The sequence below is a fragment of the Bubalus kerabau genome, chromosome 18 (genome assembly GCF_029407905.1).
Source record: "Bubalus kerabau isolate K-KA32 ecotype Philippines breed swamp buffalo chromosome 18, PCC_UOA_SB_1v2, whole genome shotgun sequence".
Classification (NCBI taxonomy): domain Eukaryota; kingdom Metazoa; phylum Chordata; class Mammalia; order Artiodactyla; family Bovidae; genus Bubalus; species Bubalus kerabau.
The window spans coordinates 43,159,296-43,178,101 of record NC_073641.1 but is presented as its reverse complement, the minus strand read 5'-3'; the positions used below and the strand labels follow the sequence as shown (position 1 = coordinate 43,178,101).

The 18,806-nt window shown below is 36.8% G+C and overlaps 1 protein-coding gene across 5 annotated transcripts in view; it reads right to left on the bottom strand.

The window, feature by feature from the left end:
* Nucleotides 1-8,095: 8,095 nt before the first annotated feature.
* Nucleotides 8,096-18,806, bottom strand: part of ZFR (zinc finger RNA binding protein) — an 85,368-nt gene continuing 74,657 nt past the window's right edge. For all 5 annotated transcript variants that reach the window (XM_055554985.1, XM_055554987.1, XM_055554984.1 and 2 more), the window contains 3 exons: nt 14,020-14,131; nt 13,808-13,905; nt 8,096-8,622 (listed from right to left, as the gene is read on the bottom strand). In XM_055554985.1, coding sequence (XP_055410960.1) covers nt 8,443-8,622; nt 13,808-13,905; nt 14,020-14,131 — 390 coding nt within the window. In that variant the 3' untranslated portion in view covers nt 8,096-8,442. The remainder of the gene's footprint in view (nt 8,623-13,807; nt 13,906-14,019; nt 14,132-18,806) is intronic.

The window sequence follows — 18,806 nt, the reverse complement described above, 5'->3', positions numbered from 1 at the left end:
CTCTTTTCAGCACTTATTGTTGAGTGGATTTTTTGATGATGGTCATTTGGACTGGTGTTAGGTGATACCTCATGGTAGTTTTGATTTCCATTTCTCTAGTGACACTGAGCATCTTTTTAAGTGCTTTTTGGCCATCTCTGTGTCTTTTTTGGAGACGTGTCTACTTAGATCTTCCACTCATTTTTTTGAATGGATTGTTTTTTTGATACTGAGAAAGGTGGTTAATTTTGAACATGGTCAACAACTTCTTTGCAAGTGATCCTATCCATTTTATTGTTGCGCTTGTTTTTAAAAAGCCATTTCAACTTTTTCCCCTGTAGGTATTCATATCAGATGGTACTTAGAATCCATTCTCTCCCCCATATCATCTTTTTTCCCTCTTCTGTGGTTCCAAATACATGCCATAATTTTGAACAAATTCACTATCTTGGTCACTCTGAGTACCACATTAAAATTAGTGCCCAGAGCACATTATCCAGTTACATATATGTATCCCGTATCTATTTAATAATATCCAAAAAGTTACCATCAAGCAATTAATGTGTTGTGTCCCCTGAGGCTTCATCTTATATTTAGTCTGGCACCTCCCACCCCAAGTGTGGGCCTCTATCTGGGCAGCCTTAGCATCTCTAGGAACAGTCCTACTGCAGACTCTTCCCAGCCAAGAGAATCAGAATGTGAATTTTAACCAGATTCTGGAGTGACTTATTCACATATCAAAATTTGAGGAAAGCTGGCCTGCCTCGAGCTCCAAGGAGTGTGGGCACCCTAGTTAATTGGACTGCACAGGGTTTTCTGGAAGCTATGTTTCTGATTCTCTGTCCTACAACTCTCTAAATCGCAGTTTAATTTTCTCCAGAGTAGTTGTGTGTTTAGAATGTAAGCTTCATGAAGCAGGCTATGGCAGACCCATGTACAGAGAATCTTGCCTATAAAGGCTTGCAGAACTATCTCAATAAAATTAACTGTGGTTGGTAATGCAATTTTAAAAAAAAAAATTATATTTATTGGTTGTGCGAGATCTTAGTTGTGGCATGCAAACTCTTACTTGCAGCATGTGGGATCTAGTTCCCTGACCAGGACTCGAAGCCATGGCCCCCTGCATTTGGAGCATGGAGCCTTAGCCACTAGACCACCAGGGAAGTCCCAGTAATGCAGGTTTTAACTTTCCTCCACCCCTCCACATTGTGCATTAGTAAAAAGCAAGCCTTCTGTTTCTGGGTACATTATAATACACTGAGATATAACTTCCCTTTAAATAGCTTATGGCAAAGCTCAAGGTAAATTACAACACCCTGGATTTTTCTCATCAAGAACCTGTCATACTGCATTATCCTGTATTTATTTAATATAGGGTCCATACTGATCCAAGCCCTAGGTATGTCCTCTGCTGTTTCTCTTTCTACTTCTGAGCTAATATTTGTGTATTTTAAGAATGATTAATTACTTGGGATCAGACTTAACTGCCTTTTCATACTTTCATTCAACAGATCACTTGATTTTTAAGAATATTTCACATGAGGTTACTAACTGATCAGTCCTTTCTAAACTGAAGACCCTTTGTCTCTAGTACCATGTATTTACTTGGGACTGTTAGGATACAGTGAATACAATAGCTTTATATTTACCATGGAACCAGCTTAAGTATTGTTCAGAAAAACTACTCAAGCTTTTAAGTTAGTTGTTTCCTATTTTCAGTTTTTACAGCTAATATTATTACACTAAGCAAGATAAAGAACTAAAATCACCTAGATGATGACTAATCAATAAAATTGTTTATGGAATAGGGATATTATGATTTGCTGAATATTAGTTAACTTATTGCTATATCATAAAACATCTTTGATATTAAATTTAAATAATTTAAACTGTAAAGCATGCTTATTAAAGTATGATCCATGTATAACTTGCATCACAATCACCTGTAACTAAAGAAAAACATTTGGAGATGGTCCTATCAGATCAGATCAGATCAGTCGCTCAATCATGTCCGACTCTTTGTGACCCCATGAATCACAGCACGCCAGGCCTCCCTGTCCATCACCAACTCCCGGAGTTCACTCAGACTCACGTCAATCGAGTCAGTGATGCCATCCAGCCATCTCATCCTCTGTCATCCCCTTCTCCTCCTGCCCCCAATCCCTCCCAGCATCAGAGTCTTTTCCAATGAGTCAACTCTTCGCATGAGGTGGCCAAAGGACTGGAGTTTGAGCTTTAGCATCATTCCTTCCAAAGAAATCCCAGGGCTGATCTCCTTCAGAATGGACTGGTTGGATCTCCTTGCAGTCCAAAGGACTCTCAAGAGTCTTCTCCAACACCACACTTCAAAAGCATGAATTCTTTGGTGCTCAGCCTTCTTCACAGTCCAACTCTCACATCCATACATGACCACAGGAAAAACCATAGCCTTGACTAGACGGACCTTTGTTGGCAAACTAATGTCTCTGCTTTTGAATATGCTATCTAGGTTGGTCATAACTTTCCTTCCAAGGAGTAAGCGTCTTTTAATTTCATGGCTGCAGTCACCATCTGTAGTGATTTTGGAGCCCACAAAAATAAAGTCTGACACTGTGTCCACTGTTTCCCCATCTATTTCCCATGAAGTGGTGGGACCGGATGCCATGATCTTCGTTTTCTAAATGTTGAGCTTTAAGCCAACTTTTTCACTCTCCACTTTCACTTTCATCAAGAGGCTTTTAATTCCTCTTCACTTTCTGCCATAAGGGTGCTGTCATCTGCATATCTGAGGTTATTGATATTTCTCCTGGCAATCTTGATTCCAGCTCGTGTTTCTTCCAGTCCAGCGTTTCTCATGATGTACTCTGCATATAAGTTAAATAAACAGGGTGACAATATACAGCCTTGACGTACTCCTTTTCCTATTTGGAACCAGTCTGTTGTTCCATGTCCAGTTCTAACTGTTGCTTCCTGACCTGCATACCAATTTCTCAAGAGGCAGATCAGGTGGTCTGGTATTCCCATCTCTTTCAGAATTTTCCAGTTTCTTGTGATCCACACAGTCAAAGGCTTTGGCATAGTCAATAAAGCAGAAATAGATGCTTTTCTGGAACTCTCTTGCTTTTTCTATGATCCAGTGGATGTTGGCAATTTGATCTCTGGTTCCTCTGTCTTTTCTAAAACCAGCTTGAACATCAGGAAGTTCATGGTTCACATATTGCTGAAGCCTGGCTTGCAGAATTTTGAGCATTACTTTACTAGCGTGTGAGATGAGTGCAATTGTGCGGTAGTTTGAGCATTCTTTGGCATTACCTTTGGGATTGGAATGAAAACTGACCTTTTCCAGTCCTGTGGCCACTGCTGAGTTTTCCAAATGTGCTGGCATATTGAGTGCAGCACTTTCACAGTATCATCTTTCAGGATTTGAAATAGCTCAACTGGAATTCCATCACCTCCACTAGCTTTGTTTGTAGAGATGCTTTCTAAGGCCCATTTGACTTCACATTCCAGGATGTCTGGCTCTAGGTCAGTGATCACACCATCGTGATCATCTGGGTCATGAAGATCTTTTTTGTACAGTTCTTCTGTGTATTCTTGCCATCTCTTCTTAATATCTTCTGCTTCTGTTAGGTCCATACCATTTCTGTCCTTTAGCGAGCTCATCTTTGCATGAAATATTCCTTTGGTATCTCTTATTTTCTTGAAGAGATCCCTAGTCTTTCCCATTCTGTTATTTTCCTCTATTTCTTTGCATTGATCGCTGAAGGAGGCTTTATCTCTTCTTGCTCTTCTTTGGAACTCTGCATTCAGATGTTTATATTTTTCCTTTTCTCCTTTGCTTTTCACTTCTTTTCACAGCTATTTGTAAGGCCTCCCAGACAGCCATTTTGCTTTTTTGCATCTTTTCCATGGGGATGGTCTTGATCCCTGTCTCCTGTACAATGTCACGAACCTCAGTCCATAGTTCATCAGGTACTCTATCTATCAGATCTAGGCCCTTAAATCTATTGCTCACTTCCACTGTATAATCATAAGGGATTTGATTTAGGTCATACCTGAATGGTCTAGTGGTTTTCCCTACTTTCTTCAATTTCAGTCTGAATTTGGCAATAAGGAGCTCATGATCTGAGCCACAGTCAGCTCCTGGTCTTGCTTTTGCTGACTGTATAGAGCTTCTCCATCTTTGGCTGCAAAGAATATAATCAATCTGATTTCGGTGTTGACCATCTGGTGATGTCCATGTTTAGAGTCTTCTCTTGTGTTGTTGGAAGAGGGTGTTATGACCAGTGCATTTTCTTGGCAAAACTCTATTAGTCTTTGCCCTGCTTCATTCCGTATTCCAAGGCCAAATTTGCCTGTTACTCCAGGTGTTTCTTGACTTCCTACTTTTGCATTCCAGTCCCCTATAATGAAAAGGACATCTTTTTTGGGTGTTAGTTCTAAAAGGTCTTGTAGGTCTTCCATAGAACCGTTCAACTTCAGCTTCTTCAGCGTTACTGGTTGGGGTGTAGACTTGGATTACTGTGATATTGAATGGTTTGCCTTGGAAACGAACAGAGACCATTCTGTCGTTTTTGAGATTGCATCCAAGTACTGCATTTCAGACTCTTTTGTTGACCATGATGTCCACTCCATTTCTTCTGAGGGATTCCTGCCCGCAGTAGTAGATATAATGGTCATCTGAGTTAAATTCACCCATTCCAGTCCATTTCAGTTCGCTGATTCCTAGAATGTCGACATTCACTCTTGCCATCTCGTTTGACCACTTCCAATTTTGCCTTGATTCATGGACCTGACATTCCAGGTTCCTATGCAATATTGCTCTTTACAGCATCGGACCTTGCTTCTATCACCAGTCACATCCACAGCTGGGTATTCTTTTTGCTTTGGCTCCATCCCTTCATTCTTTCTGGAGTTATTTCTCCACTGATCTCCAGTAGCATATTGGGCACCTACTGACCTAGGGAGTTCCTCTTTCAGTATCCTATCATTTTGCCTTTTCATACTGTTCATGGGGTTCTCAAGGCAAGAATACTGAAGTGGTTTGCCATTCCCTTCTCCAGTGGACCACATTCTGTCAAATCTCTCCACCATGACCCGCCCATCTTGGGTTGCCCCACGGGCATGGCTTAGTTTCACTGAGTTAGACAAGGCTGTGGTCCTAGTGTGATTAGAGTGACTAGTTTTCTGTGGGTATGGTTTCAGTGTCTTTGCCCTCTGATGCCCTCTTGCAACACCTACCTACACCTACCGTCTTATTTGGGTTTCTCTTACCTTGGGCGTGGTCCTATAGTACTTGTTAAAGATGCAGTTTCCCTATGTGGACTTACACAGAACAATCTCCAAGACTCTAAGACATACTAAATGAGAAAAAGTAAAGTGCAGAAAAACATACACAATATGCAACCATCTGTACAGAGACAAGTGGGGCACACAGATTAAGTGCACAGACCATGTGTGAATATACAAATGGATTAACACTGCCTCTAGAAAGGGGAGCCACATAATTGGAAAACAACAGGAGGCAGAAGATATTTTGTTTTATGCTGTATACTCCTTTACACTTTTTGACCTTTACAACATGTTATGAACAATCTGTTCAAACAAATAACTAAGAGAAAGTCATCTTAAAATGCACATTTTCAGGCTTATTCTGGTCCTCCTCAGTCAGAATCTTTGGAACTAGGACCTAGAAATGTTAATGTTTAGAATGGTCCCCAGATGACTCTCATGAACAAATTTGAGATCACTGCTTTATTATCTACACTATAAAATTTGCCCTTTATTGGGAAAAATTTAAGTTAGCTCTGCCAAATTCAGTTAAAAAAAAAATGGTGAATGCATTAAGGTAACTGTTTATAACTTAAATTCACAACTGATACTGACAACGTAACAGCACGACCAAACAAAAGGCTCATTATGCTCTTTTGTCAATAAGCAGGAAAAAAATGACTTAAAATACCATTAACAAAAAAATCAGAGATCCTTTCTTATAGCAAATTTGCATTTTTGATACCAGCTTATTCAAAGACATCAAAGAAACAACAGTGGTGAAGACATAAATCTAATTTGGAATGTATATCATGTAACTAGGGAGTAAGAGAAATCAGTTTATCTGGGTTATCATTACTGGAACATAAGCATGCACTGTAATAACAGGGAGAGCTAGTCTGAGATGCAGAGAATAAATCAGCTGCCAAAACAACTGGCTCAAGAACGCATTAGCATGGTGAGAACCAATGCTTGACTAGAGTGTTTACAGTTTTAAAAATTGTCAAAGCAGAAGAAAAGATACTAACAGATACTGAAGTCAGCCTTATTTCATATAAGATAGTTAATGCAGATTTAGCTAGAGCTATGAAAACAATTAAGCCATGCAAAAAATAAATAATACTGAAAAAAATTTAAGTGGTATCACTTGTGTATCTGGATGAAGACACCCAAAACTAAATGCAAAATTTGGGAATTTGGGTTTAAAACATTTTTAGAAGATAATTAATTGCAAGATGAAAGGAATAGCCTCAACTTTCCTGAGCATAAACTTTTGATATCTATTGATTTCAACTCTGTTACTAAATTAATGTACTAGCTTTGGTTAGCCACTCTGGGCTTCAGTTTCCTCATCTGGAAAATAAGTAATATAGTACCTTCACTTATTGTTATGATAGTTTTAAACAGGAAAACATATGAAAGATCTAGCACAATAATTATCATTAGTGCATGATAAATATCAGTTTTTTCCTTCTAAGTAAGAGAACTGTGAGAAACATAATTCCAAAATTTTCACTGGGTGACTAAGTATTCAAGAGTAAAATGAGACCTGGAAAGATTAAAAAAAAAAAAAAAAGACACTTGCCCAAGATCAAAGATAGTGTATCACAAATTTGGAAGAAAAGCCCAAGTCTCTTGTTCCTCTAAGAGTCTGGGGGAAGATTGTGCCCAAGAAAGAAACTGAACCAATATGGTACTGAATTATACACTTTTCTGGAAATTATGTGCCCAGGAAGTATCATTTGTCAGGAATAACAAGATGTAAGTACCCAATAAATTTGAATATGGTTTTATGGAAACATTAAGTCATTTCAAAGCAGAAGTACTTATGTCAATTCTAACATATAATACATTTAAGCCATTGTATGAATTTAAGTTTTTATTTGTGTATTTCACTGTAGTGCTGTGACAACAAAATGACATCTGTATACCAGAGCATACATATATTAACAGTAAGATGTAACTTTTCATTACACCACTGCTAGAATATTTAGCTTTTTGTAGGACACATAAGCATGTAAGATGGCCACACCAAATAATTTTCTGGTTTTTTTCTTAGCTAATCTTAATTTTTTTTTCCAGTAATACTTTATCAACCTCACTGTTAATAGAACTGTAAATTATCTGGTTGATGGGGTGTAGGGGCAGGGGGAGGGATCATTCAACTGTTATACTGTAATAGTTGCTAGAGTAATCTCACACACACACCAATAAGGAACTGTCTTCATAATTAAGGGCTAGTTATTGTTGTTAGATGCACAATGATAAAGTTCTTTGAAAATATTGGTTAGCCCACTTATATATGAAAAATGCCCTTTCCACTTATGCAGAAGAAAAAAATATTCAGAAAGTTATTTTTGGCCTTGCTATGTCAAAAAGTCAACTGTACAAAGATCTACGTGTCAAACCTAAAATTATAATTTTAAAAGTCTATTAAAAACAAAAATGTCATGCATTTTTATTATCAATTATGCAGAGGCTTTAAAACTGTTGCAAGACCATATATTATATATTAGCTTTTATACTGCTAATGCACAACTAACAGCAAACTTGATTAGATTAACAGAAATCTGTCTTAATTACACCTTTATATATCACACTAGAGAGACAAATGCCACAAGATCTGCAGAAACATTTAGTTCTGAGCACTTAAATGGCAGGATAACTTTTTGTGTTGTAATCCATCACATAAAGAATAACAAAAGGAAAAAATTCTGCAGTCTCACGTTACAAAAAAACGTACTGCTGTAAAATATTAAGAAGGCGTAAAGGTTATCTGTAACACAAAGTAACAACTAGTATCAAACAGCAAACAAAACTCTAAATAAAAATATCAAAATACACATAGTAACTGAAGCACAAATACTGCATTAAATACAGTAAAGATTTAATAGGACTAGGTAATAAAAGACACAAATATAGGGGGAGCTAGGGCAACCAGTAAATAAAAACCAAAATAATGGGGAAAAATCAGAACCATTGTAATTCCCCAAGCTGGAGCACAATTTTGCGGGGTGGGGGTGGGGGTGTCTTTCCATTCATATAATACCTAACACTGTACATTAAGATTTTAGTATCACAGAAAAACTTGGTTCTTCCATGAAATTCTTTAAATTCTCGATAATTTTTTCAAAGTAGACATCATTATGAATGAAAAACAGCCAACGAATGGGCACCTGTTGTTTTTTAACACTGCAGATTTACAGAAACTTTTTAAAAGTTATCATAATCTTTTTTGTCTTTTTTCCCCTCAGCCTCAAATCCATCAACTCCATCACTATCCCTTCTTCGTTTTCTGTTGTTGTGGATGTTAAAACGCTGGTTCATCTGTGGTAGTGGATCCATGCCTAGAACTTTGTGTATCTGGCGGAATGCAAGGAGTCGCAATGCAAACTGCAACAAAAAGAGTATTTAGTCAAATTAAAGAACCAATATTAATTCTTATTAGGTTTACAGCCCAACATAACAATATAAAAAAGCATGTTTAATGAAAGAAACACCTTAAACAATATTAAGGTTCATAAATGAAAGACTCTGTATGTTCTGAAGTTTTTATTTTCAGGCTTTTCTGTGTGCATGCTATTTTTTTTTTAATGTTAAGTTAAAAAAATATTCAAAAAAATTATTATGCTCATTAAAAAAATCCTATGACAGTATACAGCAAAGAAAAAAAGCATCTCACTCATCAAATGAACCTCTCTTTGGTTCATATTCACATATCTTGCAACTTTTTCTATGGATACCCATGTGCTCATCCTCAGGCACATGTGCCTCCCAACACACACCTCCACAGGTTTACAAAATGAGGATTATACTTCTTCAACTTGTTACTTAGTGAACTAAAAAAAGATTTTTCACTACTGTGGCTACGTATATACATAGGAATACATTAGGCATCAATGTCACAAGACCTCATGTGTCGTAAGATATTTTGAGACATAGTTTCCCAATATTCTGAGGGATATTTAAGGAGATTCTACAGTCATTTGATTAAAAGGCAACTTTCACTATGTGGTTAAATCTTCAATAGAATTGTTTAGACTACTTCCTGAGATATAATTCCATATAAGATTTGTTTTTGTAAAGTGTACAATTCAGTTGTTGCTTTTTTTTTTTAGTATACTTACAATTTTTCAACATTAACTACTCTCTAATCCCAGAACATTTTCATCACCTTCCCAATGTTCCAACCTCCCCTCACCCCCCAAAACCCCATGGCCCAATAGCAGTCATTCCTCAATCCCTTTACCCTGAGGCCCTTGCAACTATTAATCTACTTTTGTAACTTGATAGATTTGCCTACTATGGACATTTCATATAAACAAAATCACACAATATGACTTTTTGTGTCTGGCTTCTTCCACTTAGCATAAGGTTTTCAAGATTCATCTACCTTGTACATATCAGCACTTCATTCCTTTTAATGGCTGAGTAATTTTCCACTGTATGAATATATCACATGTTTTTACCTACCCATCCATCAAGTGACAGACACTTGGGATGTTTCCACTTTCTGGCAATTATGCATAATGTTACTATTTATGAGGTGAAACTAGGGATTATTTATCATAATAGGACAGTATTTATTTAGAGTTACTTAAAAAAAGGTATTTCCCAAAGATAAAAGAGAATAAGGTTTTCTTCTACATTTAAAGAAAATATCCAAAGTTATCTGCTACATAATAATGAATAGTTTTACTACAGAAATATTGCTACTGATCATCAGCCTATTCTCATACTAGGGGTTTCAAAATAGAAGAGTAGTTAGTTCAGTAAGGAAAACCACAGTAGCATCTGAGGCTGGAGTGAGCACTCTGTAAGCTCTTGCTCTGCATGTGATTTGCATGTACCTCTAAATTCTAACAAGAGACATTTCTAATGTATAATTGGAAATGATTTAAAAGCAAATGAAATTTGATGATACTAAAATTATTCCCATACAAATTCATCTTGAAATTTCTAAAAACAACATCAAAGAAGATGTAAAGTTTACTTAATCCTTTTATGAGAGGGAAGATAACCTTAAAATGTGCCCTTTCAAAGATATGCTGCTCTACTGGACACTTACAGGAAGGCATCAGAATAAATGACAAAAGCTACATCTTGCAGAAGCAACTCGAAAAAGATCACTAGAGAATACAGATACAAAAACAAAGGTAAATATTATGGAAGGAAAAGAAGAAAAGTCCCAGACAAAGGAAAAAAGGGAATTATTAATATGGGCACTATGGCCCATCAAGAAAGAAACTGAAATTGACCTAGGTCCAATCCATAGAGCTTATTCAGATTTCACCAGTTATATACACACTTGGTTTATGTGTGATGTATACAGATCTATGTAACTTTACCAAATGTGCAGGTTTGCATTAACCACCATCACAAGGCACTATACTATCACCACAAGACTCTCACTAGCCACATCTATCCTCGCCCCTATCCCTAACTCCGAGGAATCACTCATCTGTTCTGTTAGTTCATTAATGTTATATAGATGGAATGATGCAGTATACGTAACTTCCTCACTTTTATTTATCGAAGTATAGTTGATGTACAATTATTAAATAATTAACAGGTGTCCAATACAGTGACTCATAATTTTTAAAAGTTATACACATTTAGATATTAATATATTGACTATTTTCCTATGCTGTAAATATATTCTTCAGTTCAGTCTCTCAGTCGTGTCCAACTCTTTGTGACCCCATGAATTGCAGCACGCCAGGCCTCCCTGTCCGTCACCAACTCCCGGAGTTCACTCAGACTCACGTCCATGGAGTCCATGATGCCATCCAGCCATCTCATCCTCTGTCGTTCCCTTCTCCTCCTGCCCCCAGCATCAGAGTCCTTTCCAATGAGTCAACTCTTTGCATGAGGTGGCCAAAGTACTGGAGCTTCAGCTTCAGCATCATTCCTTCCAAAGAAATCCCAGGGCTGATCTCCTTCAGAATGGACTGGTTGGATCTCCTTGCAGTCCAAGGGACTCTCAAGACTCTTCTCCAACACCACAGTTCAAAAGCATCAATTCTTTGGTGCTCAGCCTTCTTCACAGTCCAACTCTCACATCCATACATGACCACAGGAAAAACCATAGCCTTGACTAGACGAACCTTTGTTGGCAAAGTAATGTCTCTGCTTTTGAATATGCTATCTAGGTTGGTCATAACTTTCCTTCCAAGGAGTAAGCGTCTTCTAATTTCATGGCTGCAGTCACCATCTGCAGTGATTTTGGTGCCCCAAAAAATAAAGTCTGACACTGTTTCCCCATCTATTTCCCATGAAGTGATGGGACCGGATGCCATGATCTTCGTTTTCTGAATGTTGAGCTTTAAGCCAACTTTTTCACTAAGAGGCTTTTGAGTTCCTCTTCACTTTCTGCCATAAGGGTGGTGTCATCTGCATATCTGAGGTTATTGATATTTCTCCCAGCAATCTTGATTCCAGCTTGTGTTTCTTCCAGTCCAGTGTTTCTCATAGCTTATTTTATATGCAATGGTTTGTACCTTTTAATTCCCTACCTCAATACTGCTCCTTCCCACTCCCCTCTCCCCAATGGTAACCACTAGTTTGTTCTGTGAGTCTGCTTCATTTTTGTTATATTCACTAGTGTGCTGTATTTTCTACATTTCAAATAAATGTGATGGGCTTTCTAGGTGGTACCAGTGGTAAAGAACCTGCCTGCCAAAGCAGGAGACATAAAGAGATGTGGGTTTGATCCCAGGGTCGGGAAGATACCCTGGAAGAGGGTGTAGCAACCTATTACAGTATTCTTCTCTGGAGAATCCCATGGACAGAGGAGCCTGGTGGGCTACGGTGCATGGGGTTGCAGAGTCAGACACAATTTAAGTGACTTAGCATAAGTGATACACAGTATCTGTCTTTCTCTGACTTAACTTCACTTAGCACAATGCCCTCCAAGTCTATCCATATTATTGGAAATAGCAAAAATTCTATTCTTTTTTATGGCTGAGTAGTATTCCATTGTATATATACACCATATCTTCTTTATCCATTTATCTGCTGATGGACACTAAGGTTGCTTCCTTATCTTGGCATTGTAAATAACACTGCTGTGAATACTGGGGTATGTATATCTTTTCAAATTAAAGTTTTTTGTTTTGTTTTCTAGCCATACACCTAGGAGAAATTTTTGGGTCATGTAGCTCTAGTTTTCGGAGAAGGCAATGGCACCCCACTCTAGTACTCTTGCCTTGAAAATCCCATGGATGGAGGAGCCTGGTGGGCTGCAGTCCATGGGGTCACTAAGAGTCGGACACGACTGAGCGACTTCACTTTCACTTCTCACTTTCATGCATTGGAGAAGGAAATGGCAACCCACTCTAGTGTTCTTGCCTGGAGACTCCCAGGGACGGGGGAGCCTGCTGGGCTGCCGTCTATGGGGTCGCACAGAGTCGGACACGACTGAAGCAACTTAGCAGCAGCTCTAGTTTTTCTGAGAAACCTCCATACTGTTCTCCACAGTGGCTGCACTAACTTATATTCCTACCAACAGTGTATGAGGTTCCCTTTTTTTCCACTGACTTTTAACACTTTTCACTTCTTCACTTTTAACAAGGACATTTCTAACTACCTCCTAAAATCAGACCACTTTCTTCAAAGTCACATTAAAGCTTTCCTTCCTTCCAACTAAGAATTCTCTTATTAGTTTTCAAATGCCCTGCTTCTTACCCAAAAAATAATTTCTTAAGTACCAACGAAGAAAAAAAAGCCACTTATGGTAAACTGTCATCTTCCCTAGAAAATTAAACCCAAAGAAATTAAAACAAAACTTGTTTAATACACACAAATTGGAAATCTTGTGAGTCTGTAAGATATTCATAATGTTCTATTATTACTGACTCTTTCTCAAATTACTTTTAATCTAACAATTTATTTTAATCCTGACCTCTCAAATTATCCTTGCCAGAAGAGACAACAGAACAAAATCTTAAGTCCAACCAGTGCAACTGCCTTACACTAGATTGTTATTGTTTATAGTTGGTAGCCATTTCTCCTCTTAGTACACTTCTGGAGTCAAAAAAGGAAAGTTGTATACGTTTTAGACTGAATGAAAGATTAATTTATTTAATCTTCCCAACAATCTTCTTTGAGACAGATACTGCTCTTATCCCTTATAGATGAGATGCAGAGCTGGTATTTAAACTCAGGAGTCTAGACTTCAGAGCCCATACTTTAAATTATTATATTAGCTGGCCTTTTCAGTGGCAGGAAAGGCTAAATCATTACAAAAATTTCCATAAACCAAACAGCACATCACTTCTGTATACCCAGAGGACATGAATAGTTGCTCTACTGATCCTGACATATAACAACTAGATTTAATGATACTGAAAATACTGCAGTATTTTTATATTTATACAGGACACACACAGAGTTAAAATAATAAAATTGAAGATTAATGAAATCTAGTTTAAATTATATCCTCTCTAAGGGCTTACTTACTAAAGAAGCAGAAATAATGAATACTACATGGTAATTTCTTCTAGAGGACAACTATAAAAAACCAAAACTGTAAGGGAAGTGATAAAACAAAGCCCTGGGATTAGGAACACAATGGTACCTGTGCACTGGATGTGATGTCTTCACGCTGCTGATCAGTCATTGTCGCCAAGGTATCAAAGGGATCCTTCTCACAAGGATCCAGAAGTCCAGGACTACCTACAGCAATCACCATAGGCAGAATAAAGCATTATCATCATCCATTTGTAGAAGAATGAATAATTCTCATTCAACTATCAAACACACAAACACTAAAAATGAAGTAAAACTTACCTTTAAGAATAATCCCTGAAGAAATGCACTCAAAAACTCTTCTCAGAGCATCTCCAGGGCTTTGAGGACTAGAAGCACTACTGATTGCTTTCTCTACTAGTAACTCCATTGCCTAAAAACAAAAACATAAAAATGTGTTTGACAGCTTACAGCCCAAAGGAATTATTCATTTTCAGAATGACAAAATACTTATGAAACTGTCATTAAAACTTTTAGAGGTTGGGGCTTCCCTGATTGCTTGGTGGTGAAGAATCCACCTGCCAATGTAGGGAACATGGGTTGATCCCTGGTCCAGGAGGATCCCTCATGCTGCAGAGCAACTAAGCCTGTGTGCCACACTATTGAGACTGTGCTCTAGTCTGGGAGTTGCAACTACTGAGCCCAAGTGCCACAACTGCTCAAGCCTGAATGCCCTGGAGCCTGTGCTCTGCAACAGGAGAAGCCATTGCAATGAGAAGAAGCCTGTGCATCACAACTGAAGAGAAGCCCCTGCTCGCCTCAACTAGAGCAAAGTCTGCACAGCAATGAAGATCCAGTAGAGCCAAAAATAAGTAAAATTATTAACAAAAAATATTTTAAAGATTGAAAAAAATCACACTGAACAAGTCACAAAATCAGAAAATAAAAATTACATGTAATATAAAATTAAAAGTAAGTAACGAAAACAAAATAAGGCAATATATAATTTATATTTTAAAAATTATTTTGTAATGTGTGCTTAATGAAGAAAAATAGACTAATGGGTTGTTTTGGATTTTCAGTTACTGCTATCCTTTTCTATTAAAATATGACAGTCCTTAAAATTCTTTAGATATTTAGGGCTCACATATACTTGTTCTTTAATGCCTACATACCAATAATACTGAAGAGTTATAGCAAGACCATATTCTACCAAGTAAAGATGACTTTTATTTTTCCTTTAAGAACAATTATCTAAATTTTCATTTAACATACAACTGTACTTCTATTATCCTTAAAGAAAATATAAATTATACTTTCACTGTAAATTACACTTGAGACTCAAAATCAGTTAAAACCAATGAAGAAAAAAAAGAAGTATGGATTTAGATCCAGAAAGCATTTTGAAGAGTTTATTAGAAAAATCTGCTTCCATTTAGATTCTAAAAATTAAGATATAATGTACAATTCAGTGGGTTTTAGTACATTTACAAAGCTGTTCAACCATAACCATTCTCTAATTCCAGAACATTTTATCACCTCCAAAGAAACTCCACACCTACTAGTAGCCATTCTCCATTCTCTTTCCTCAGCCCCTGGCAACCAATAAACCACTTTCTATTTCTATAGATTTGCATTTTCTAAATATTTCATACAAATGGAGCCATATAATAAGTCACTTTCTGTGTCTGGTTTCTTTTACTTAGCATTATGTTTAAGGTTTATCCACGTTGCAGCTTTTACTCAAATTTTAAATAAAATCACCAGTAACAATTCAAAGAAACTAAACAGATTGAAACTAGAATGAAACCCTTAAAATGATAATGAAGTTTAAAACACTGAGGATCCATTTTTAGTTGTGTACTTAAAAAACTCATAGATTTAATTAGAGGTAAAAACCACATCCACCTACTCACCCCAAGGCCATTACTCGTATCTTTTAAGTAAGAATAATTCTTAAAAGATTGGACATGTGGAGGTTTTAGTTTCAAACAAATTAGGAGTAAGTTGTAAGAGAGATACGAATCTGAAGAGAGAGTACACATAAAGAGCAAAAAAAAAAAAAAAAAAAAAAAGATGACGGCTAGAAGGAGCATGAAGTTTAAAAAAATCTGAGAGAAACAGGTGTTAATAATGATAAACGTAAATTGCAACAAAAAAATTAAGATGGTTCAGTCTAATTAAGCTGAAGAACGTAGGAAGTTGTTTAAGACATTTAAAGTTGTTCAAGACACAAGACCCTTAAAGGGTCTTCATTTAAAAATTTTACTATTTTAAGGCATCAGCTTCAGTTATCTAGGCAACTCTATGAATGCATATTAAACACTTTTCCTGTCCAGACAAGTATTATTTCAAGATGTCCAAAAGACTGGAATCTTTGAAAATAAGGATTGTCAATTATCATTTATGGAATCCCTTTGCCTAGCATAAATGGCTGGCATATAGAAAATACTTAATAAGTACCTATGATCAGAATACTTTTGGAAAGAAATGTGAAAATAATCCTGTTAATTAAAGAAATCAAGGGTTGTAATTAACAAGTTACTAAAATACAAAATTAATGTCTTAAAATATGTTCCTTTCCAAAAATACCTCAAATTTATATAAGTACTTTTAGAGAATGTTAAGGGAAAAACAAATATTAAATAATCAGCTATAATACAGGTGCATGCATACTAAGTGCTCAGTCATGTCCAACTCTGCAAACCTAAAGGACTGTAGCCTGCCAGGCTCCTCTGTCCATGGGATTCTCCAGTCAAGATTACTGGAGTGGGTTGTCATGCCCTCCTCCAGGCGATCTTTCTGACCCAGGGACTGAACCTGAGTCTCTTAAGTCTCCTGCATTGGCAGGTGGGCTTTGTTAACTACTAGCACCAGCTGGGAAGCCCCAGAATACAGCTATGTCAAGATACAAAAATATTAAAGGTAATTCAATGCTTTTTAAAAACCTGCTTATTGACTGACCTCTAGCGGGAATATATAATTTATACTTATGTATTAAGGTAGAAACTAAATAAGAACCAAGAAAGAAATGAGTATTTATGGAACACAAAGTCCATATATTGAATCACAGTAAAACTAAGTCAACTGTCTGCCTTCTGAGATCATTTGCTGTGAAGTAAGCAATTTAAAAATGTTAATTTTCTATGGAACATGGCTGGTCTCCAAGCAGATGTCCACAGTTAGGCAAGCAACAAAAGTAGAACATAGGAGGTTTATATACTCTTAAAAGCATGCATTCAAAAGTAAAAGGACAAAAAAAAGTAAAAGGACAACATCAAAGACAAACAGAATCAAACAAGGGAAATGATTACTTAGGCAATAATATAAAGGATTCTCATGGCAAAAGTTACTTAAAAAAGAAACGCTCTCTTAAATATTATATGTTAAATGACATGAAATCCAGGATTGCAATATTTGCTTTAGGGAAACATTCATGTGGTATATATTCTTCCTTCCCATCTTTAACAGTAGTAACTTACTCCTGCAAGCGAAAAGAAAGTTATTCGCCCTGTGATGTCAGTGTTCTACCATTTATCATTTAGAATCTCCTCACTGGTTCTAAAACTGACAGGAGCTCTCTCACTACAAGTCATCATCACTAAAATCTAATACACTCTTCCAAAAAAAATATATATATATATAGTGTTTTCCAGGTGGTTCAGATGGTAAAGAATCTGGCTGCAATACAGGAGAGTGGGTTTGATCTCTGGGTCAGGAAGATCACTTGGCGGAGGGAATGGCTACCCACTCCAGTATTCCTGCCTAGAGAATTCCATGAACAGAGAGGCCTGGGAGTTACAGTCCATGGGGTTGCAAAGACCTGGACACAACAAAGCGACAAATACGTGAAAAGATATGTGGAGCACATATTTTAACTGCTGTATGAACAAAAAGAACAATTATGGCCTCTCAGCCTCTTCTTTGGGGACTATCTCATTTCACAGATAATTCTTTTTTTTTTTTTTTTTAAATAAAGAAAGATAAAATTCACATAATATAAAGTTAACTATTTTAACGTGAACACTTCAGTGGTATTTAGTACACTTACTAATATGCTGAACAATAGCCACCTCTATCTAGTTCAAAACATTTCTATTACTCCAAAGTAAAACCCCCAGCCCATCATGCAATTTCTCCTCATTCTCTCATTCTCTAAGCCTCAGGCAACCGCCAACCTGCATTCTATCTATCTGGATCTGCTAATCTGGATATTTTATACAAATGCCATCATATAATGTGTAATTTTTTGTGTCTGGCTTCCTTCACTCAGCATGATGTTTCGGAGGTTCATCCTTGACAGATCATTCTCTTTCATAAAATATTCCTTAGCTTAATATAGATTTAAAAAATAAAATATATAATAAACATTAAAACACTAACTTTTTGCAAAAAAAAATGCCTTTCTGCAATTTACAGCAGGTATACCATTCTAAAGGTATACTAATCTAAAGGAGGTTTCTATTCTACACAGCAATTCTTAAGTCAGATCAACCTTACAAGAGAATTTTACCTATACTTTCTTTACTTATCACTATAGATTTAGGACAAAAGAAGAACTAATTTGAAGGCAGTATATTATTTGCTGTACTCACTGTAGTGGTAAACACTAAAGGCAGGTGGTAGGACTTAGATTTATTCTATAAGTAATCTGAAGGCTAAACAAAATTGAAAATCAAGTTCACAAGAACTTCAAATTTCTTTCATGCAAACCAAGAAGAAAAGTTACTCTCTGCTTAAGGTGATAGTACTAAGCCAAATCTCAAGATCTCTTGCCCCCCAAACCTGGCTATGATTAAAGAAATATGTATGAAGCACACTACCACCACCCAAATAAATATAAAATGGCTTCAATTAAATGGAGGAAAAGGCCAGTGAGAGTATTTCTTTTTTTTTTTTTTTTAATTTTATTTTATTTTTAAACTTGACATAATTGTATTAGTTTTGCCAAATATCAAAATGAATCCGCCACAGGTATACATGTGTTCCCCATCCTGAACCCTCCTCCCTCCCCATTCCATCCCTCTGGGTCGTCCCAGTGCACCAGCCCCAAGCATCCAGTATCGTGCATCGAACCTGGACTGGCAACTCGTTTCATACATGATATT